The sequence below is a fragment of the Camelina sativa genome, chromosome 9, assembly GCF_030686135.1.
Source record: "Camelina sativa cultivar CO46 ecotype springtype chromosome 9, ASM3068613v1".
Lineage (NCBI taxonomy): Eukaryota > Viridiplantae > Streptophyta > Magnoliopsida > Brassicales > Brassicaceae > Camelina > Camelina sativa.
Window position 1 is genome coordinate 30,426,628 of NC_141888.1, and position 19,835 is coordinate 30,446,462.

Here is a 19,835-nt window from a genome sequence, read left to right on the forward strand (position 1 = left end):
TAAACCAATAATTATAGTGATGCATTTAAACATAATCCATTGTTAAATTATATCAATCACATGCTTAAAGGCCTTGAATTGTCTTTGTCTATTGATATTGGGTTTATTTGTAAGTTAAGAAAAGGATATGTAATAATGTCATATAAACCAACTGATTCATACAAAATAACACCATGGTTCATGAGTAGAACAGACTCATATTAAGCTCTCATACGACATTGGTTAGGATAATAGAAGAAAGCATCTCATTCCAAATGTCCGGGACGCCAGGCAAGCACCAGTGGCTGCAATCTGATGAAGGTCCAGAGATATGATGGTGTTTCTCTTCCTCGTGCATTGCTCTCTTGAACACCGAAGGGTGCCCGTCTCTTCTATATGCTGACATGGTTGTGATATCGTGCAAATATACCCGATATTTCATCGTGCTAAGCACTTTGTTCAACACTCTTGACTGTTGTGGCATGTGTCGTTTTCTTGAAGAGGATAAAGAAGGCAAGGGATGTCTCTGGTTGTAGCACATTTGACCACTCTCTCTGCCAAGACATTATGTGCATGGTCATGTTCCCTTTATGTGATTCATATAGTACATTGTGAAATTAGGAAGAGAACATAAGAAAACAAACCTTGGTGAGATGGTGCGGAAAATGACTTTGGTTTTGGATGGATCAAGATTGATCTCAACCCATTTAGCCCATGTGGTAAGTCCTCTCTCATAAGCAACCATTGGGTTCATAGCTTTGAAGAGCTTGTTCCCATCCATGTAATAGTCCCACCTAATTAAGCATCAATCAATACCAAATGATTTTGAGTTGGAGTTCTATGAAGCTCAACAATCATATATATATACTAATAATTTGCTATTAAAGGAAAGCTGTGAGCGGTTTTTATGATGGCTTACGAACTCCATTTCTGAGAGTGAGTCCACCAGTGAGCAGAATCGAATACAAGAACATCAACACCTCGCCAGTATCTAGCATTGTCTTCGATTGAATCCAAATGTAACACCCTTTTACGGTCAACTCCTTTCTTGAGTTCCACAAGCAGAGGAGCCCAGCAGAACTCAATTGATGTCTCAAAATCCTGCAGTTACCAAACTTATTTTAGTTGCTTTTTACTAACCAAATAATGAAAACGTGATCCAAAAGGAGATTTATGTTAAAAAGAATTATGATTGTTACCAGGGAATGGAAAGACATTGTAGGACCATTGTAAGTAAGCCTCTTACGATGAGTTGGAATCACAGACTGTACTAAGCAGACAAGAGATTCCCACTGGTTTCTCATAATTGTATCTCCAACCAGCATTATTCTTTTTCCTCTCATTTTCCCAAGGAATTTTAATGCGTTAAACCTAAATCCCATCATGGAAAGAGAGAATAATTTTGGTTAAAATCTAAAGTTGCAAATTGTGTGTTAAAATTAGTGTTCCAAAATCAAACTAGAGCCTAAATTTTTAACCCACAGTTTGAGATTTTGAGATTAAAAGAAATTTTACCCTGAATAACAGCTCTTGCTAGTTCTAAATAAATTGATCTCTACTCTGTTTATTCTTGACCCTTTTTTTGTATGAACAAAGTAAAAAGGAAGAATAACTGGTAAAAAAAAAAAAAGTAAGAATAAGTACAAAAAGAGGAGTGTGGTGTGTGCCTTGGAAGTGAACAAGCCTTGGGCACCCATCTCCATTTCTGATAATTAGAGTCAGGCCTTCCATTTCTCTGGCAACTTAGTGCAGAGCTTAGATATGGACAGCTGCCTGAGTCGTAGAGCGGATACGTTTCGTCGTACGTCCACTTCCCCACCGAGTAATCGCACCTCTCCTCTCTTCTTTCGCGCCTAGTCTGCAAGGCGTTGAGTGGATCGTCATCGTCGACTAGCCATTGCTCATCAAAGTGAGACAATGCTTCTTTGCTAAGTATGAGACACAGAGACAAGAAGAAGACTTGTGCGTTTGAGGTAAACATTTGGACCAAAAAAAGTAGGGAACTGAGCACTGAGCAGTGTGGGCTTGGAGGAAGACATAATATAAAGAAGATAGAAAAAACAAAGTGGATAAAGTGAAAAAGGGCGTTAATTACGGAAAGTGGTGGTAATTACTAATGAGTGCTTAGACTTGTGCGTGAAATCATGTGCCGTGACTTGCGTCCCTTCTTCTCTCCATCATACCCTTTTTCTTTTTCAATAGATTTACAGTATCCGAGGCGGGATTTGTGAGTGTGGTGGACTGTGAAGTGTTTAATCTGGATAAATTTATCTAAACGCTATAGAACTGATCTGGAACTCAACCAAAAGTTTTGTATATTATTGTTGGATATGGGCTTTGCCCCCAACATTCCTGAAGCCCAAACAGAAGATTCTGAAGGGATTTTGGGCCAAAAGTCTTGGATCAGGCCCAACAGGCCGTAGAGGCAAAATTGTCATTTTACCCGAAGACAGAAGAAACCCTAGGTCAAGGTCCCACTATAAATACTTGATGTCATTGTCATGTCAGGGGATCGATTTTTTTGGGCAATTAGAGAGAGAATAGCTATTATTTTCGGATTAATTGCGTTAGCTCTTTAATTGTCATTTCTGTAAACCCTTCTTGAATTCTACGTTAAATAAAGGACCAGATCCGATTTATTCCCACACAAATACTCGTATTATTTATATCGTTGATTTCATACATCAACAATTTGGCACCCACCGTGGGGCTGAACGGAATCCTTACTTTTTGACGAGAAGAATTTGAAGAACAAGGCGTTTTCGGAAAACCAGAAGCATGTCTCAGATCAATCACTCAAGCGACGAAGGCGTGAACTCCTCCCCAGCCCGCGACATGTCTCCTCCACGCACCGTATGGGGGCGCACCCGTGCGAGGACCAACCAACTCCAAGGCGTCAACAGGCCCGAAGCAATTACGGGCGAGGACGCAACGCTCACTGACCGCGCAGCCATAGGCGCTACGCGTGTCGCTCCCACCAATGGCGTAGCCGAAGGCGCTACGTCACTTGCTCGTGAAACCAATGGAGTCAATCCAACCGACCGCGAAGCCGCAGACGTTGAGCGGGTCGCTCCGACAAATGGCGGAACCAATGGGGGAATCCTTCCTGATCGAGTAACTGTTGAAGACGCTCCAAATGGCCGTGAAGATATGGGCACTACGCGCGACATTTACCCCCGTCGATCATCCAGACGCGTAAAAATCAGTCAAGCCGCGCTTGACGAAGCTGTACGAAGAACCTTGGATAAGATGAGCGGTCAAGCGGCGCAGATAGAATCACAAGGACGGAATAACCATGCAAGACATCATCGGCAACAGGAGGAGGACGCGTTGGCACCACGCACTCCGCGAGCTGACCTCAACGCTCCACGAGCTAACCTCCCCGTTCCGCGAGCTGACCTCGACGCTCCACGAGCTGGCCTCAATGCTCCGCGAGCTGACTTCCGCGCTCCACGAGCTGACCTCAACGCTCCGCGAGCTGACCTCAACGCTCCGCGAGCTGACCTCTATGCTCCGCGAGCTGACCACCATGCTCCGCAAGCCAACCATTACGCCGCTAACATACCAAGAGCTGAACACAACACTAATGGAAGGCCTCGTCTCTCGTCGATCATCGTTGGACCCAATGGAGAGCAGCCAAGGGTACATTTTCAGGCCAGCCAGGTCTCCGCAGATCAGCGTGCTGATCCAAGTCGCTCCGAGAACGCTGAGAATCACGCGCTACGGCAAGAACTTCAGCTGATGCAAGCCCAGCTGCAGACGCTTACGACTCAGATGCACAGAGCAACGAGCAGAGCCCCGGAACTCGAGACTGTATTAGCGGAGGCGCGACGCTCGCCCTTCACCACAAAAGTATCAGGCGTCAGAGTAAGACGCAATCCCGATACCAACAAAAACAAGCCAATACCGTACGACGGCAAGGGGGATCCCACTATCTTCCTGAAGTCTATGTCTATCCATATTGGTAGTTCATACTTTTCTCCCGAGGAGGAGGACGCGGGAAGTTGTCAACTGTTTGTCGAAAGCTTAACTGGGGAAGCATTGAACTGGTTTTCAAAGCTCAAGGCCAATTCGATCGATGGTTATGAAGCACTCACAACTGCCTTCCTTCAGCATCACCAATGTTTCATGCACGTCCCTGCGTCAAACGCCGAATTATGGAGAATGCGTCAGAAGCCCAACGAGTCGCTGCGAACTTTCATGGCAAGATTCAGAGGAGTTGTAACCCAGCTCGCCATCAGCGACGAATCCGCTATCGGAGCTCTAAGGGACGCACTCGCCCGCGGAACCAGGTTCAGACCTAACAATCTTACCCCTCCAATCCCTGCGCGAAGTCTTTGCGCGTGCAAACCGATACATGCTGGTGGAGGAAGACCAAGGGAAAGAAAGCCACGATCAAACTGATGCGGCAGAAAAAGCGTCCGAGAAGGCTCTGAGCTCAAAGGGTAAAGCCATAGACGAGTACCATGAACCACGCCAGCACTACAACAGGGACTACGCCCGAGGCGAGAAAGGAAGAAAAGCGACGATGTTCGCTATTGAAGGAAAAGAGCCACATAATAAGTCTTGGAACAAATGGCACCGTGAATCCGATAATCCCGGCATCAAAGGCAAGCGCCCGTATTGCGAGTTCCACAGGTTCAACGGACATTCAACTGAAGAGTGTAAAACACTTCAAATGCTGCTTCTCGAAAAGTACAAGAAAGGTGGCGTCGATGTAGAACGAGAGCGCAGAAAAGTTGTCGCACACAAAGATAATCAGTATTGCCTAAGAGATGAACAACAGCACGACAGACGACGCGAAGAGGAAACTGCAGCACAGGATGACCGAGCTTGGGCACAAAATGACCGAGAACGGGAAGTTGCTCGTTTACCTCCTCCCCCCAGAAGGAATCGCGAAGCAGAAGAGCACGATGAACCACCAGCTCCTCGCCGAAGGATCAACATGATCATGGGTGGCCTGTCAACATGTCGCGATTCTGTTCGATCTATCCAAGCCTACTGTCGCGAAACAGAAACAAAGCGCAACACGCCTTCTCACAGCAACATGTTCAAGACATCCACCACACCAATTAGCTTCACTGAAGAAGATGCGCACAACGCTAGTCCGAACAACGATCCACTTGTCGTGGAAATGGTAATCGGCGAGAGCTCAGTAACAAGGATTCTTATTGACACCGGGAGTTTAGTCAACGTGATATTCAAGGACGTGCTGATCCAGATGGAGATTGATCTGCGCAACACGGTCCATGAAACGCAGCCTTGGACAGGATTCGACGGGGACACCATCATGACTGTCGTGACTATAACGCTTCCAATTTACGTTGGCGGTACGATGCAGTGCTTCAACTTCGCAATTGTGGACAAACCCATCGTCTACAATGTTATTCTGGGAACGCCCTGGCTCCACAAGATGCGCGCTGTCGCTTCTACGTATCACCAATGTGTCAAGTTCCCGAACGCATACGGAATCTATACGCTGTGCGGAGACCCTCTGATGGCACGGACCTGTTTTATCATTGAGAAAAAGATGCGCAACGCAAGGGCTTTCGTAATTGCTGAATCAACTCCACCAGGAGACCCACGCATACCTCCCCCTAAGGAGTCTGTAATCCAAGTCAACATTGATTTGTCCGATCCCAAACGCTGCGTGGGAATAGGCGCCGAGTTACCAATGGCTCTGCGAGACGAGCTCGTCCAGTTTTTACGCAAAAACGCAACCACATTCGCGTGGACGATAGATCATATGACCGGAAACGATCCAAGCATTACCAGCCACGAGCTCAACGTCGACCCGACTTACAAGCCCGTCAAACAAAAGCGTCGAAAGCTGGGAGCGGAACGTACAACCGCGGTCAATGACGAGGTGCGGAAACTACTTGATGCGGGATCAATCACGGAGGTCCGTTATCCCGATTGGTTGAGTAATCCCGTCGTTGTCAAGAAGAAGAATGGTACATGGAGAGTCTGCGTAGACTTCACAGACCTCAACAAAGCTTGTCCGAAAGACAGTTTTCCTCTTCCACGCATTGATCAGCTCGTCGAAGCCACAGCTGGAAACGAATTGTTGTCTTTTATGGACGCGTTCTCAGGTTACAATCAGATAATGATGCACAAAGACGACCGTGAGAAGACTGCTTTCATCACCGAGCAAGGCACCTTCTGTTACAGAGTCATGCCGTTTGGATTGAAGAATGCTGGAGCAACATATCAGCGACTGGTGAACCGCATGTTTGCGAGTCAACTCGGAAGAACAATGGAAGTCTATATTGACGATATGCTCGTCAAATCAGCTCAAGCCGCCGATCACGTCGCACACCTGAAGCAATGTTTCGAGATACTCAACAAGTACAGCATGAAGCTGAATCCAGCGAAATGCACATTTGGGGTCACTTCCGGGGAATTCTTGGGATACCTCGTCACGAAACGTGGCATAGAAGCTAATCCGAAACAGATTTCGGCTATCATCAATCTCCCGTCACCACGGAATACACGTGAAGTACAGAGGCTTACTGGGCGAATTGCCGCACTGAATCGTTTCATCTCTCGTTCAACAGACAAGTGTTTGCCGTTTTATCAGCTCCTCCGCGGGAATAAACGCTTCGAGTGGGATGAGAAATGCGAGCTAGCATTCACACAGTTGAAGAAGTACTTATCGTCTCCACCAGTCCTGGCCAAACCCGAGCAAGGAGAAATGTTGTATCTCTACATCGCCATCTCCTGTTCAGCTGTAAGTGGTGTGCTCGTCAGAGAGGATCGTGGAGAGCAACATCCGATCTTCTATGTGAGCAAAACTCTCGATGGCGCGGAACTTCGGTACCCAACTCTTGAGAAGCTCGCATACGCGGTCGTCATTTCAGCTCGCAAGCTCTGCCCATACTTCCAATCACACACTGTTGAAGTCCTAACTAATCAGCCGCTGCGCACGATCCTTCACAGCCCGAGTCAATCAGGACGTCTGGCAAAGTGGGCAGTTGAGTTAAGCGAATACGACATTGAGTACAAAAACCGCACCTGCGCTAAGTCACAAGTTCTCGCAGACTTCCTCGTTGAACTATCTCCTGAACTCGAAGCTGACTCACCTTCACCTGAGATATGGTCACTTCACGTTGATGGCGCTTCATCGAGGATGGGCTCGGGAGCGGGTGTACGCCTAACCTCGCCAACAGGCGAAATCTTGGAGCAGTCATTCCGCCTGGCCTTCACAGCTACAAATAATGATGCGGAGTACGAAGCATTAATTGCTGGATTGCGTCTCGCACACGGAATCGGAGTAAAAAAGATACAAGCCTATTGCGTCAAGATTCCTCGCAGCGACAATGCTCCCGCAGACGCACTTGCAACACTAGCCTCAACATCGGACCCAGACCTCCGCCGAGTAATTCCGGTAGAAAGTATTGACCAACCAAGTATTGACATCGAACTCATTGAAGCCGCACTCTCAACAGAAGCATCAGCAAACCCGAGCGCTAGCTCGGCAATCGTCTTGGCAGTCACGAGATCAGCCTCAGCGGTCACAAACGCAAACACTAACGCCACGCCCATTCCAACCTCGGCGCCTCCAGTTACCACCATACCTGCACCACCTGCCTCCAAAAGACAAGAAGATTGGCAAACTGAGATTATAGCATTCATTGCGGATGGGATCATGCCAAAAGACAAGTGGGAAGCAAGACGTCTGCGCGTCAAGAGCGCACATTACACGCTGTTGGATGGTAGCTTGTTCCGTTGGGAGGTCGATGGCGCACTTCTCATCTGTGTTAATACAAAGGACGTCAATGACATCATGCGAGAGGTCCACGAAGGCGCTGGAGGTAACCACTCGGGGGGGGCGAGCATTGGCTCTTCGAATTCGTCGCAACGGCCATTTCTGGCCGACTATGGTTGCCGATTGTACTGCATTCGCAAATAAGTGTGAAAAATGTCAGCGACATGCACCATTCATCCATTCTCCGACAGAACTTCTGAGGACCACATCACCACCTTACCCCTTCATGCGATGGGCGATGGACATCGTCGGCCCTTTAACTCCGTCAAATCAAAAAAAATATCTCCTCATTATGACGGACTACTTTACAAAGTGGGTTGAAGCAGAATCATACGCCTCACTCGAAGCTAATGAAGTCCAGAACTTTGTGTGGAAGAATATCATATGCAGGCATGGACATCCATACGAAATTGTATGTGACAACGGCCCTCAATTCATTTCTCTCCAATTCGAAGGGTTCTGCGCTGGGTGGCGGATACGTCTTAGCAAGTCTACTCCACGATACCCGCAGGGCAACGGACAAGCAGAAGCAACAAACAAGACAATTCTCGCTGGAATTAAGAAACGTCTCGACGCAAAGAAAGGACTCTGGGCAGACGAACTCGACGGCGTTCTTTGGTCTCACCGAACTTCCCCGCGCACTTCTACCGGACGAACCCCGTTTTCACTCGCATACGGTATGGAGGCACTCGCACCAGCCGAAGTGGGAATTCCGACACTCCGACGATCTATGCTTGTACACAATCCGGAGCTGAATGATAAAATGCTATGTGACAGACTCCTTTTCATCGAAGAAGAGCGCGATCAGGCTCTGCTGCGCATCCAGAACTACCAGCAAGCTGCCGCAAAGTTTTACAACAAGAAAGTCAAGTCTCGTTACTTTGACGAGGGAGATCTCGTCCTCCGCAAAGTCTTCGAAAACACCGCGGAGAAGAACGCAGGAAAGCTGGGCGCGCATTGGGAAGGTCCCTACTTAGTCTCGAAGATCGTCAAGCTAGGAGTCTATCAACTACTCGAAATGGACGGCACACCAGTCCCGCGATCCTGGAATTCCGCCAACCTCAAGCGCTACTACCATTAGTCAATCAACTTGGAGCATGTTTATAAACAAAAAAAAAAAAAAATAAAAAAAAAAAAACCAGCTCGTCACCGAGCATTCATATGTAACACGAACTACGATTGGTTTGATCCCTCTCGAGGGTACGTAGGCAGCCTTTCACGAGGTCCAACTATTACTTTAATAAAAAATAAAATTTTCGAGCAAATCCTTCGTCTTCACGCTGACGCCTTGGCCAGGTGTACAGTTCTACGTTCCGCATGAATGTAATGGTGAAATAATCCATACTTTACTTCGGTAAAGAATAAAAGCCGAGTCCATACTCGCAAGCGCTCCGCATGAGTGCCGTGGTGAAATAATCCACGTCCTTACTTCGGTAAGGATTTATAAGCCTAGCCCAGACTCGCAAAGCTAGCAGGGCGCATAGTGAATAAGCCGAAGACCCCGACTCGCACACTCTCGCGATTCCTGTAGCACCCACAGGGTAAGCCGGTCACGACTGAACGCACCTAACTAGTACGACGAGTCCGTCTTGTCTACTCTCGCCGTTACGGGGAATAACATATCCAGGATAAGCCAGGAGACGTCCTGCACCGCAAAATATGCCCCGCAACGATAAAAAAAAAAACGAAAGCAACTTCGGCAATAATCAACACTTATGCGAGAAAGCGAATAACCAAGTTTATAAAGCGAAAGCAAACGAGTTTGCAAATATACGAAAGAAAAGTACAGAAGCGCTCAGCATCCAAGTACGAAATAACAAGAGGTGAAACTCAAAAGCAACAACAATAAGTCATAATACGAGGACATATCACTCGTTTGTGACATCATCAGCACCTCCACCGGCAGCTCCCGGGAACAGCTCGAGATCATCATCACGAAGCGGCGGCACCACAACCCCGTTCGATTTCGCCGTGAACTCCTTCTCGCCAGCAGCAAGACGCGCCATCCTCTCTGCGGGAATAGCAATACCCCTACTGATCAACTTCGTCAAACATTGCCTAGTTCCGGTCACCTGGCTAAGAGTGAGTAAATGGGGCTGTTTCTTGCGTGTTGCGATCACGTGCTCCCTAAAACGATCGATACGCTCTTCATGTGACTTGATCACGATAGCAGTCTTGGCGCGCTCCTCCTCTCCGCGCTCATCCCTCGCTTTCCTGAGTCGCTCCGTCTCGGAGGTGAACTTGCGCTCAGATTGCTTGAGTGAAGCCGTGAGCTCCTTGACCATCGCTGCGTTTTCTTTGCTTGATCGCTCAGCCTGAACACGCGTGTCCTGAGCAAGCGAGGCCTCCTTCCTAGCGGCGCGCACCTTTTCATCACAGTCGCCAGCGAGATGGTTAATCCAGCTAATCGCCTAAAGCACCAAGCAAAATAATTCGATTATGACTAAGTAAAATCCGTATCGGGGCGAACTGGGAAGCAAAAAATGCAAACCTGAAATTGTCGACGAACGGCTTGCTCGTACGAGTCTTGACAAGCCAACTCGCGAGAGGTAAGAAGCGGAACAGAGTCACCGTCAATCCTGCTGGCGAGGTCTGCACAAGCTCGCGAGTTCCCAACGAACGCCTGGTCCTTCACGTCGTAGCGAAATGAGAAGGAGCGATCATCTTCACGACCGCCTTCCGTCTGCGGGACGAACTCACCGCGCCCATCTTCTGCATGGTGAGGACGCCTAGAAGTACCTCCAGCATCACTCCGAGGACTCGAACGTAATGATCTCTTCCGGGAGCGATCGCCACCAGCTGCTGAAACACTCTTATGAGACCCCGAGGAAGGCTTCTTCGCGGCACGAGCAGCAGCAACTTCGGCAGAACGGGATCTGCGGTCAGTCTCACCTGCGGGAGCAAGTACCTCGCCATCCTCGAGGTCCACAGCAACGACCTCCAAGCCGGTCTCGGCGTCTGGCGCAACAACCTCGGTAGCAACAGCTGGCACCTCCTCGGCGTCGAACAGATCAGCGTAGCATGGCATCGGACAGTCCCCCATTTGCAATCCAGTCCGCGAACCTACAGCATAAATAGACGCCTTAGTCACGAGAGCACATAAATCCCAAAAATAAGAAAACTAGCAAAACTCACAAGTCTTGAGATGAGAAAGAACTCTCGGCCACCGCAAAGCCTTACACCAAAGAAAAGGAACACCTTTGTCGCGCAGCTGAAGATGGCGGTTTTCCTGCAAAAATAAAACGAACGGTCAGAAAATGGTTAGGAGCACCAAAACGATAGGGACCCAACCCAGCAACGGCTACCGGGAGTGAAGTTCCAAGAAGCAGGACAGGTCGTGCCGGGATCTTCGACCGATGCGTCGTTTATCTCCACGAAGAAAAATCGCCTCCGCCAATCGTGGATATGACTCCTCTGCCCGTCCATGATCGTGAGTCGGCTGCACAACAGGCAACGCATAGCCCCGATTTGTCACGTAGAAATCGAGTCAGCAACTCAAAGAGATCCGTGCTCATCTTGACTTTCATATGGCTACCAATTATCGCAAGCCCCACTGCATTACGGACGCTGGAAATCGACAACTGCGAGAGCGCAATCTCTCGACGCGCACAAAAGCTCGTCAGAAATTCCGGGATAGGAAACCACAGGCCGCCATCGGTAAAATAATCTTCGTAAACGCAGAGGTGACCTTCAGGGCAGTCCCACGGGCGCTCGTCGTCACTCGGCATCACGAACTTCAGACCGTTTGGCGTTTGGAATAGATCAAGGACGCGGGCTATGGAATCCTCATCGCATAATGTACTCCCTGCGTCGCGGGAAGTGCGTTCCTTATTTCCCGTACGGTCTCTACGGCACCTCGGAACTCCATCACCAACGGCTAGTCCAGCAACCAGAGATCTAGGAGAACCCTCCACAACAGTTCGTTCTTCGTACAGAAGAACCTTCCCGCGACGCCGATTCGGAGGAAGAGGAATCAGACTGAGTGCTTGGTTACCCGTCGGGAACATTACTTCGAGCTCCCGGACCTCATCTACCGAAAGATCCGCCAAATCCGACATAACACCGTTTCCTTCAGACGGCTCCCACCAAGGAAATTCCCTACCCGTCTCGTCAAGGTCTCCTTCTGACGCGCCATACTGGTCATCTTCAAGCTCCTCCGGAATATCACCAAAGAAGTCGTCTCCCAAAGCCATGGTACGACACCTGGCAAAACCGAGCAACCGGTCAGCGTGGAGTAAAGACATCTTGAAAGCACCACAAAATCCGGATAGAACGATCACACCCGAACGAACCACGTACTGCGTACTACGCATCACCAACTGACTACTACGCGCATCAGCCTCACCGTCCCGCAAACCTCATCGCATCACGGGAACATTGACGAGCTCTCCACCAATAGCTTCATCTCACCACCTTGTCAAAGATGCGAGCTCGCCAAGGTTCGAATATGATCTCGCCACTCGGGCTCGCCAAGGTTCGAATACGATCTCGCCACTTGATCTCGCCATTCTCGTATGCAAATTCAAGTTCACCACCTTATGATCTCAACAATGCGACCACCTCGTGAGCACACATCCGAGCTCGCCCACAGCAATCTTCACCAGGATCGGCAAGTCTCCAGCTCGCCAGCTTCGTACACACCATTAACTTGGGAATTCTCCATCTCGCCAGGATCCCACACGTTTGTATTCCCGCTACGAGCTCGCCACCCTCTAGCTCGCCATATTCTATATACGATGTCCTGAATTTGAGCTCACCGAAGTCCCACACGCGGCACTATCGGCCTCCCCGAAGGCTCCGTTCACGGAAGTGATCTCGTCAATCCCGCCATCTCACCCAATTCCCGAAGCTATCCTTGATCTCACCGAGTCACGCGCACCGAGCTCGCCAAACGCGTTATCACCTTACCCTGTGCGAGCTCGATAGTCCCACCTCGCCTCCGAAGAGTTCCACCTCACCTCACCTCCACCTCGCCGAATTCTCGTACGAAGCATTCCAGCATGTCATCTCGCCACTCTAGCTCAGCAGTTAGTCAACATACGATGTCCCGAATTTGAGCTCACCAAGGCCCCATACGCGGCAATATCGACCTCCACAATATTTCCGTACGAAAAGAGTTGAGCTCCATCACGTCAAACTTGTTTTCGTCAAGCCAAGCTCGCCACAATCTCGTACTTCTTTGGTAGAGCTCGCCGAACTGATGGTCATACCGATCGAATAAGCATTGAGCTCGACACTCGATCTCGCGGGCATAATTGAGCTCGCCACTCAGTCTAATCACCATCTCGTCACCCTCGTCTCGTTATCACCACCTCATCATCATTTCTTACGCAGACTCTTGATCTCACCGTCGAGGTCATCGCCTGCTACGACACCAACACGACCAATTCGCTCGACATACGCTCTCGAACCTCAACTCACGCATATCCACGACTAGACCCGCGAGCTCCTCCGCGAAGTCAAATACGCCATGAACTCTAGCACAACGTCTCGCGGACACTCAAGTCACGCACCAACGCAGCGATCTCGTCAACCTACGAACCTCCCAAGGCTACGACCACGTCACCTCGTCGTCTCCGAGCTCGCCACCCCTCATACGACCTCGCCACACCGTTGATGGCATCCTACAAACGCATCCGAGCTCGCCAGCTCGCCACACGGTCTCCGTAAAATGCTCACCTCGCCAGCTCGCCACACGGTCTCCGTAAAATGCTCACCTCGCCGGCTCACCACACGGTCTCCGTAAAGTTCCCACCTCGCCATCTCGCCGGCTCACCACACGGTCTCCGTAAAGTTCCCACCTCGCCATCTCGCTGACCACAAGACCATCTCATCTTCGTGCTCTCCATCATCTCATCGCGCCACACCACCATTTAAACGAGACAAGCTCACCTCACCACGCCCTCACGTCGGTCTCGCAAGCGTGGTCGCCATCGGGTACGGCACTATCTCACCTCCGGGAATCTCGCCCTCACCAGCTCGGAACTGCGACCTTGACGTTTCTGAGCTCTCGACCACCGAGTTTACGACGCGGACTGGTGGACCTCGGCGACAGAACCACGGCGGCACAGTGTGGCCAAGACGCCTCACGGTCTTGGCCGAATACGGCTGCGAGTTCATGAACCGATGCGGAACCAGCGGTACGGGAATGGGGCGGCCAGGAGAAGAACCCTCCATAACGGCGGCGGATCTGAAACCGGCGAGACAATAAGCTCGACCAGTCCGGCCGGCGGCACCATGACGAAGTCAGTGAACCAGAACGCCTCACGGTTCCAGCTTGCGGCGGGCGTGCGACAGAGGACGGACGGGATGCCGCGGCTGAGGAAGATACCGGCGGATAGGCACGGTGGAGTTCGGAGCTCGGCATCTCGGCAAAAGCGGTGGAAGGTCGACGGATCGGGTTCTCAAGTCCGCCATTACAAAGCCAAGATCGAAGCAAAAAAAAAAAGAGAAGAAGAAAGGAAGAAGAGAACAAAGAGATAAGGGGAGGAGAGAAAGAAGCATACCTTTTTGGAAGAGAGAAGAAAGATGAAAGAAAAAGATTTTTTAGGTCAAGGGACATATTTATATGAGGGGACCAGCACATTGACCAAGATAAAAACCCTAATTTTTAAGCTATCTCTACTTCCCGCACCTCGGGAAACGTGCAGAATACTCAAAGCTCCCGTTTAAAGCCACACAGACCTCGAGAAACGTGCCCGACGCACTATTCATCCCGGAATCTCCCGGATTCCTCGGAAAACGTGCACAATGCACTATTCACCCCGGAATCTCCCGGAGACCTCGAAAAACGTGCCTGATGCACTATTCATCCTGGAATCTCCCGGATTCCTCGAAAACGTGCACAATGCACTATTCATCCCGGAATCTCTCGGATTCCTCGGAAAACGTGCCCGATGCACTATTCATCCCGGAATCTCCTGGATTCCTCGGAAAACGTGCCCGGTGCACTATTCATCCTGGAATCGCCCGGATTCCTCGGAAAACGTGCACAATGCACTATTCATCCCGGAATCTCCCGGATTCCTCGGAAAACGTGCACAATGCACTATTCATCCCGGAATCTCCCGGATTCCTTGAAAAACGTGCGCAATGCACTATCTATCCAGAAACCTTCCCGAAGGCCTCAAGCTCTTAAAATCTTCTGTTCCTTCTGCAAGACGGACCTAGAGACACAGAACAGTAACCGACGGGCTCAAGCAAGCCATCGCACATCGGACTAAGGGGGGGACCATTGTTGGATATGGGCTTTGCCCCCAACATTCCTGAAGCCCAAACAGAAGATTCTGAAAGGATTTTGGGCCAAAAGTCTTGGATCAGGCCCAACAGGCCGTAGGGGCAAAATCGTCATTTTACCCGAAGACAGAAGAAACCCTAGGTCAAGGTCCCACTATAAATACTTGATGTCATTGTCATGTCAGGGGATCGACTTTTTTGGGCAATTAGAGAGAGAATAGCTATTATTTTCGGATTAATTGCGTTAGCTCTTTAATTGTCATTTCTGTAAACCCTTCTTGAAGTCTACGTTAAATAAAGGACCAGATCCGATTTATTCCCACACAAATACTCGTATTATTTATATCGTTGATTTCATACATCAACAATTATGGTTAGAAAAACTAATTTTAGGTTACTTTTTTCTGTATTCGAAAACCGGATATCTGATTTGGAAAAGACAGAAATAGTAAAAAAGCAATCCATAACTAACCAAGAAAGAATTGCAAATGAAACACAACTTCTTTCTTAAGTGTTGATGACATGAAGTAGAGAACCAATGAGCCAACAGACCAAGAGGTAGGGTTTTGTTGTAGAGACCCAAAACTCTCCCTGCCCCAAAAGGTCCTGAGTCCTGAACCAGACCGAACTCAGGACCCAATCTTTCTTATTATCACAACGTTTCAAACAATACAGTACATAACAAACACTATGCTTCTTGGTTAGCTTCTGTTCCAAACAGGAGTCATCTTAATATGTCAGTCGTGGTTCAGATTATCCTTCTAGAAAATCCATTTTTCTTGATCATCTGAAAATGATTCATCTAACCATGATTGGTGGATGTGCATCCACGTCAACTTTTGCTTTTCCCCCTTTCCATTTTAACCCATTTTCAGATTTTGAATATTATTACTTCATCAACCAAATCGTTTGAAATCTCTAAAGGACAATAATCAAGGTTTACCTGACAACTCAGTAAGACTTTTGTTGAGCAAGACCGTACTTTTCCCTCTGCATAAAACCCAAAACAAATAAGAGCAAAAACATTACTACATGGAAGCAAACTTCAACAGTAAATGTGAGTTTGTGATACACAAAAGTCAACTTGAGTTTAGGTGATCATAGTTTCTGCTAAATCATTTCCTGACTCAGAGAAGTCACAAGTACAGCTATGAAGAAAAAAATAATCATAATAAAAAGGTGAAGAAGGTGCATATAATATGACAACGGTGATTAGTAATAAAAAATTAAGATAACGGTTTAAAAAAATCTGGTTCAGAGGATTGATCTATATATATGTCTCAAACGATACCTTTAAGAACTAGATTTCTTACCAGATAACTCATGCTTGTCAAATCTTGCAACCCATGTATCTGAACTGATATGAGAAGATGAAACTTTATCCAACCAAATGCGAAACTGCTTTTCCTTCCCATCCCCATGTAAATTTCCCATCTCATCTATCCATTCATGTATCAGTTTCTCTTCTCCAGATGGATGAACAAAAATACCAAGTGGACTCTGCAACATTACAAAATTATAACAACAAAGTCAATAAATCAGTTTGGACAACAAAGTCAAAATACAACAATTTGGACACTGATTTATTGACAACAAAGTCAAAATACAACAATTTGGACACTTGAATCCACACTTACAGAGAGCGATTTCAAATACTGCAAATACTTGTCAGACTTTTCTACCTCTCCACATCGCCATCTCTCATAAAACAGATAAAACTTAACAACCTCATGAACAGGATTCAAACTTTCCACGTGGAAATTTTCAGTGTCCAAAACATCTCTTGGAGAGACACTTGGTCCCAAACTAAACCTCTCAATGGCTTCTATGATGCCAGCTCCACATCTCTGGGACGCATGAAATATTTTTGGGTTGTCCTTTGCATTTTCTTCATGCCATTGCAACAATTCTTCATGCGAATTGCTAACCTTAAACAGTTGAATAAGAAGCACAATTACGAGCGTGCAGTCAAGTATGGTCGAACGTAAGAAGCAGTTGGGAACTAACCATTACACCATATACTTGAGGAATGTTGAAAAGCTCAGCATCGTTTCCAGAGTCGCCACAAACAAGTGTGTTAGAAGGTTGCTTCCCTACAATCTCCAACTTGTCAAGTAGATAAGTCAGAGCACCTTGTTTGCCAGCTCCTTTAGGTAATACATCAAAAGCATAGCCGTTGCTATAAACCAGCTTCACATCCACCTATAAGGAAATTTACTGTCATCAGCACCAAAAAAAAAGCAAAAATCTAATAATAAGAATAGCTGTCAAGCTCACATGAGGGATTCACAAAAAAATCTCACCCCACGCTCCTCTAATAGCCCCGGAAGAACCTTCATTATTTAAACAGCGTGTTCTTTTTCCACAAAAAAACTCACTTTGTGCGGTTCTTGGCTCTTGGCTGGCTATAACAGACAACACAATATAAGTGCTTTATAACGACCAAAGTGCTACAGATTCAGCCGGAGATACGACATAACAGTTCAAATCAGGTAAGATATCCAAAAACTCTCAAACTGTCATCAATGTTAACATTATTTCCTAGGAACTAATCCATACTTGTCTGCAGACTACACCTCATTCAACTTCATCTATGCCAACAACATTATTATATATCCTAACAAACAAAATTAAAAGATGCTTGGTTCTACTCTATTTATCCAACAAACTAAACTCGTTGTCATGTCAAGAGATGCTTAAATTTAACCAGAAAACACTAAGTCAACGCAGAAAGAAACAAGAAATTAAGACAACAGCAAGACCCACCCACATGGCCCAGTATAAAAGAAAGAAAGCAATCAAACTCATTCAACAGTAAACAAGATTGTTAAAATCTCAGGGAACAAGTCAAATCATTGGATTGACGAAAAGACAAATCATTGTATCTACTGATCTACAGGAACAATTATATAACAAAACCTGAGGCTCGAGTTGAGGGAATTTAGAAGTTTCCTCAAGGACAATGTCTCGATTCCACTTATCATCCAAACGAGCAGTCCAAACATCATCCGACGACACCAAGGAATCACCGCCGTAAACAATCACAGAACCAACAGAAGTAACGGCGATGTCCGGGGTCAGCAACGGCCTCTTCTTTCTTAGACTCGAGTACGAGCTGAAAGACCTCCCTGTGCAGTACACAAGCAACGAATCATGGCGGTATTGAGCTTCCCAAAGCGCATTGAACTTAAGGAGGTCTGTGTTTTCAGGGTCATCGTGATCCACCTGCGAGAATTGGTTTAATTTCGTCGAATTTTGACAAAAACACGAAAAAGATTCGAGGGATTTAGGAAAATTACCAAAGTGCAATCAAGATCAGCAACGAGTATGAGACGTGGTGGTCCGTCAAATCTATCCATCAAACCTAATCTCTCTGCTTCTCCCTCGTCTCTCTCTTTGTTCTTCTTATTAGACTTGCTGGGGAAGACGAGACGAGACGAGACGAGTCTTTTCTTTAGGGACTTCGTCTTTGTTATTGTTGAACTAATTCTCTGTAGTTCCTTCCTATTTGAATTAGTTGTTAAATCTTTTAATATTTAGTTAGAAGTTTCCTTAAGCACGTAATTATGTACCATGTCAACGCAAGCAAACTCTTAAAAGTTGAGATTTAGTGAGGTCATGGTGTGTTATTACGATTTACGACAGATGCTGACGAGCCCCCATATGACCACACATTGATGCCAAGAATGTGTGGCACTCACTTAGGATGGAGGTCTAAAGGTTACTTTAAAGGAAATTACCTAAAGACATAAGTGCAAGTCCATGTCCATGTCCAAAAGCGCTTAGAAAAGCAAGTCGATATGAAGAGCAAATCCATGTCTAGAATTACCTAAGAAATAGGCTAAGTGGACTTGCGCCAACTTGGCCGATGAGGGAAATTGGGAGACTGTTTCAAAGCAGCGGAACAAGGGTTAGTAAGTTGATTTCATTTCATTCTAACCTATGCGATTGACAGTGACACAATCGCTAGCTATGTGTCTGACCTCCTGCGTGCTCGAGGGAATTACGTGTATCCTTCTAACCTGTATCGACCAACTGTTTGAAGTAGTTATCCCTGTCTTAGCATTGTTTGAAACGAAAGACGCTACACTTGGTGTGGTCAGATTTCTAGTTGATGATGATTAGGGAAGTCTAGACAATTTATTTATTTTATGACGACTTTGAGATGGAAACCTTCTAAGAAAAACTTGTACCCAATATCAAAATTCACATAGACTGACTTTCAACGTGGAAGCTACCCATGTAATGGAGATGTGAATCTGCGGTCTATGCCAATGAGGTCGGTCAGTACTAAATATATAGATTTTCTTCCACGGTGATAGATTGTCTCTCAACATAAAGTAATAAGAAATTACTCTTTCTATGGTCAAGTCACACCAAGTTTTCCACAAAAGATGAGATATGTGTTGGAACTGCAATTTTCTGTAAAATTTGCAGGTTTTGGGACAATAACTTTCCAGTGACTTTCCGGCCAAATTCCGGCCAAATGGCTGATCGGAATTGTCTGGTCGATAGTGCAATGGAAAGCTGGTAACGAGTACTACAAGATGGTATACTCATACGTTCAAAACGGAGTTGATTTGAATGAGAAATAAGAGTGTGAAGTGAGTTATTTGAGATGGTTTGGGAAATATCCCACATCGGAAATATGATTGATTTTTCACTCATATATATATAGTTTTACACTCTTCTAGATTCAAAAGTGTGTAGAAGGAAGAGGGAAGGTTCCCACACGCGAACCGAACCGAACCAGGCCGAGCACGGATGCGGGATGGGCCGGACGCGGGGCGGGCTGGTCTCGGACGCGGGCTGTGGTTTCTTGGGCTTTTGGGTTTTTTGGGCTTTTTGGCTC

At 47.1% G+C, this 19,835-nt stretch overlaps 3 protein-coding genes across 7 annotated transcripts; 1 reads left to right on the forward strand and 2 right to left on the reverse strand.

Annotated features, from left to right (window-relative positions):
* Positions 1-102: 102 nt before the first annotated feature.
* LOC104712006 (protein trichome birefringence-like 36) lies at positions 103-2,272 on the reverse strand. Of its 2 annotated transcripts, none has more exons than XM_010428797.2 (5): positions 1,647-2,272; positions 1,179-1,350; positions 899-1,080; positions 624-773; positions 103-533 (listed from the first exon to the last, which is right to left on the reverse strand). In XM_010428797.2, exons 1-5 carry the CDS (start codon positions 1,958-1,960, stop codon positions 209-211), a joined length of 1,143 nt encoding a protein of 380 aa, XP_010427099.1. In that variant the 5' UTR covers positions 1,961-2,272; the 3' UTR covers positions 103-208. The 2 variants fall into 2 exon arrangements, with proteins under 2 accessions (XP_010427099.1, XP_087323660.1); XM_087467534.1 differs by having other exon boundaries at positions 1,624-2,032.
* Positions 2,273-4,507: 2,235 nt separating this feature from the next.
* On the forward strand, positions 4,508-7,891 carry LOC147938993 (uncharacterized). Its single transcript, XM_087465830.1, has one exon. It carries the CDS (start codon positions 4,508-4,510, stop codon positions 7,889-7,891), a length of 3,384 nt encoding a protein of 1,127 aa, XP_087321956.1.
* A 1,572-nt stretch (positions 7,892-9,463) lies between these two features.
* On the reverse strand, positions 9,464-18,521 carry LOC104712007 (uncharacterized). Of its 4 annotated transcripts, none has more exons than XM_087467535.1 (10): positions 18,283-18,521; positions 17,903-18,208; positions 17,287-17,388; positions 16,991-17,185; positions 16,621-16,911; positions 16,297-16,483; positions 15,927-15,973; positions 10,883-10,976; positions 10,239-10,810; positions 9,464-10,158 (listed from the first exon to the last, which is right to left on the reverse strand). In XM_087467535.1, the coding sequence occupies exons 3-10, from the start codon at positions 17,320-17,322 to the stop codon at positions 9,616-9,618; spliced, it is 1,965 nt and encodes a 654-aa protein (XP_087323661.1). In that variant the 5' UTR covers positions 17,323-17,388; positions 17,903-18,208; positions 18,283-18,521; the 3' UTR covers positions 9,464-9,615. The 4 variants fall into 4 exon arrangements, with proteins under 4 accessions (XP_087323661.1, XP_087323663.1, XP_087323662.1 ...); XM_087467537.1 differs by having other exon boundaries at positions 16,621-16,906; positions 18,283-18,484; XM_087467536.1 differs by having other exon boundaries at positions 17,261-17,388; positions 18,283-18,484.
* Between the last annotated feature and the right edge of the window lie 1,314 nt (positions 18,522-19,835).

Bases quoted from the DNA above. Each gene is read 5' to 3' on its own strand.
- LOC104712007 (XM_087467535.1), bottom strand. From the start codon at position 17,322: ATGAAGGTTCTTCCGGGGCTATTAGAGGAGCGTGGG. The intron at 15,974-16,296 runs GTAAGAAATCTA...GGTTTTATGCAG, and splicing joins TGACAAGCATGAGTTATCTG to AGGGAAAAGTACGGTCTTGC. The intron at 10,159-10,238 runs GTTTGCATTTTT...TTGGTGCTTTAG, and splicing joins CCGTTCGTCGACAATTTCAG to GCGATTAGCTGGATTAACCA.
- LOC104712006 (XM_010428797.2), bottom strand. From the start codon at position 1,960: ATGTTTACCTCAAACGCACAAGTCTTCTTCTTGTCTCTGTGTCTCATA. The intron at 774-898 runs GTAAGCCATCAT...ATGCTTAATTAG, and splicing joins CACTCTCAGAAATGGAGTTC to GTGGGACTATTACATGGATG. The intron at 534-623 runs GTTTGTTTTCTT...ATGTCTTGGCAG, and splicing joins TTCCGCACCATCTCACCAAG to AGAGAGTGGTCAAATGTGCT.
- LOC147938993 (XM_087465830.1), top strand. From the start codon at position 4,508: ATGTTCGCTATTGAAGGAAAAGAGCCACATAATAAGTCTTGGAACAAA.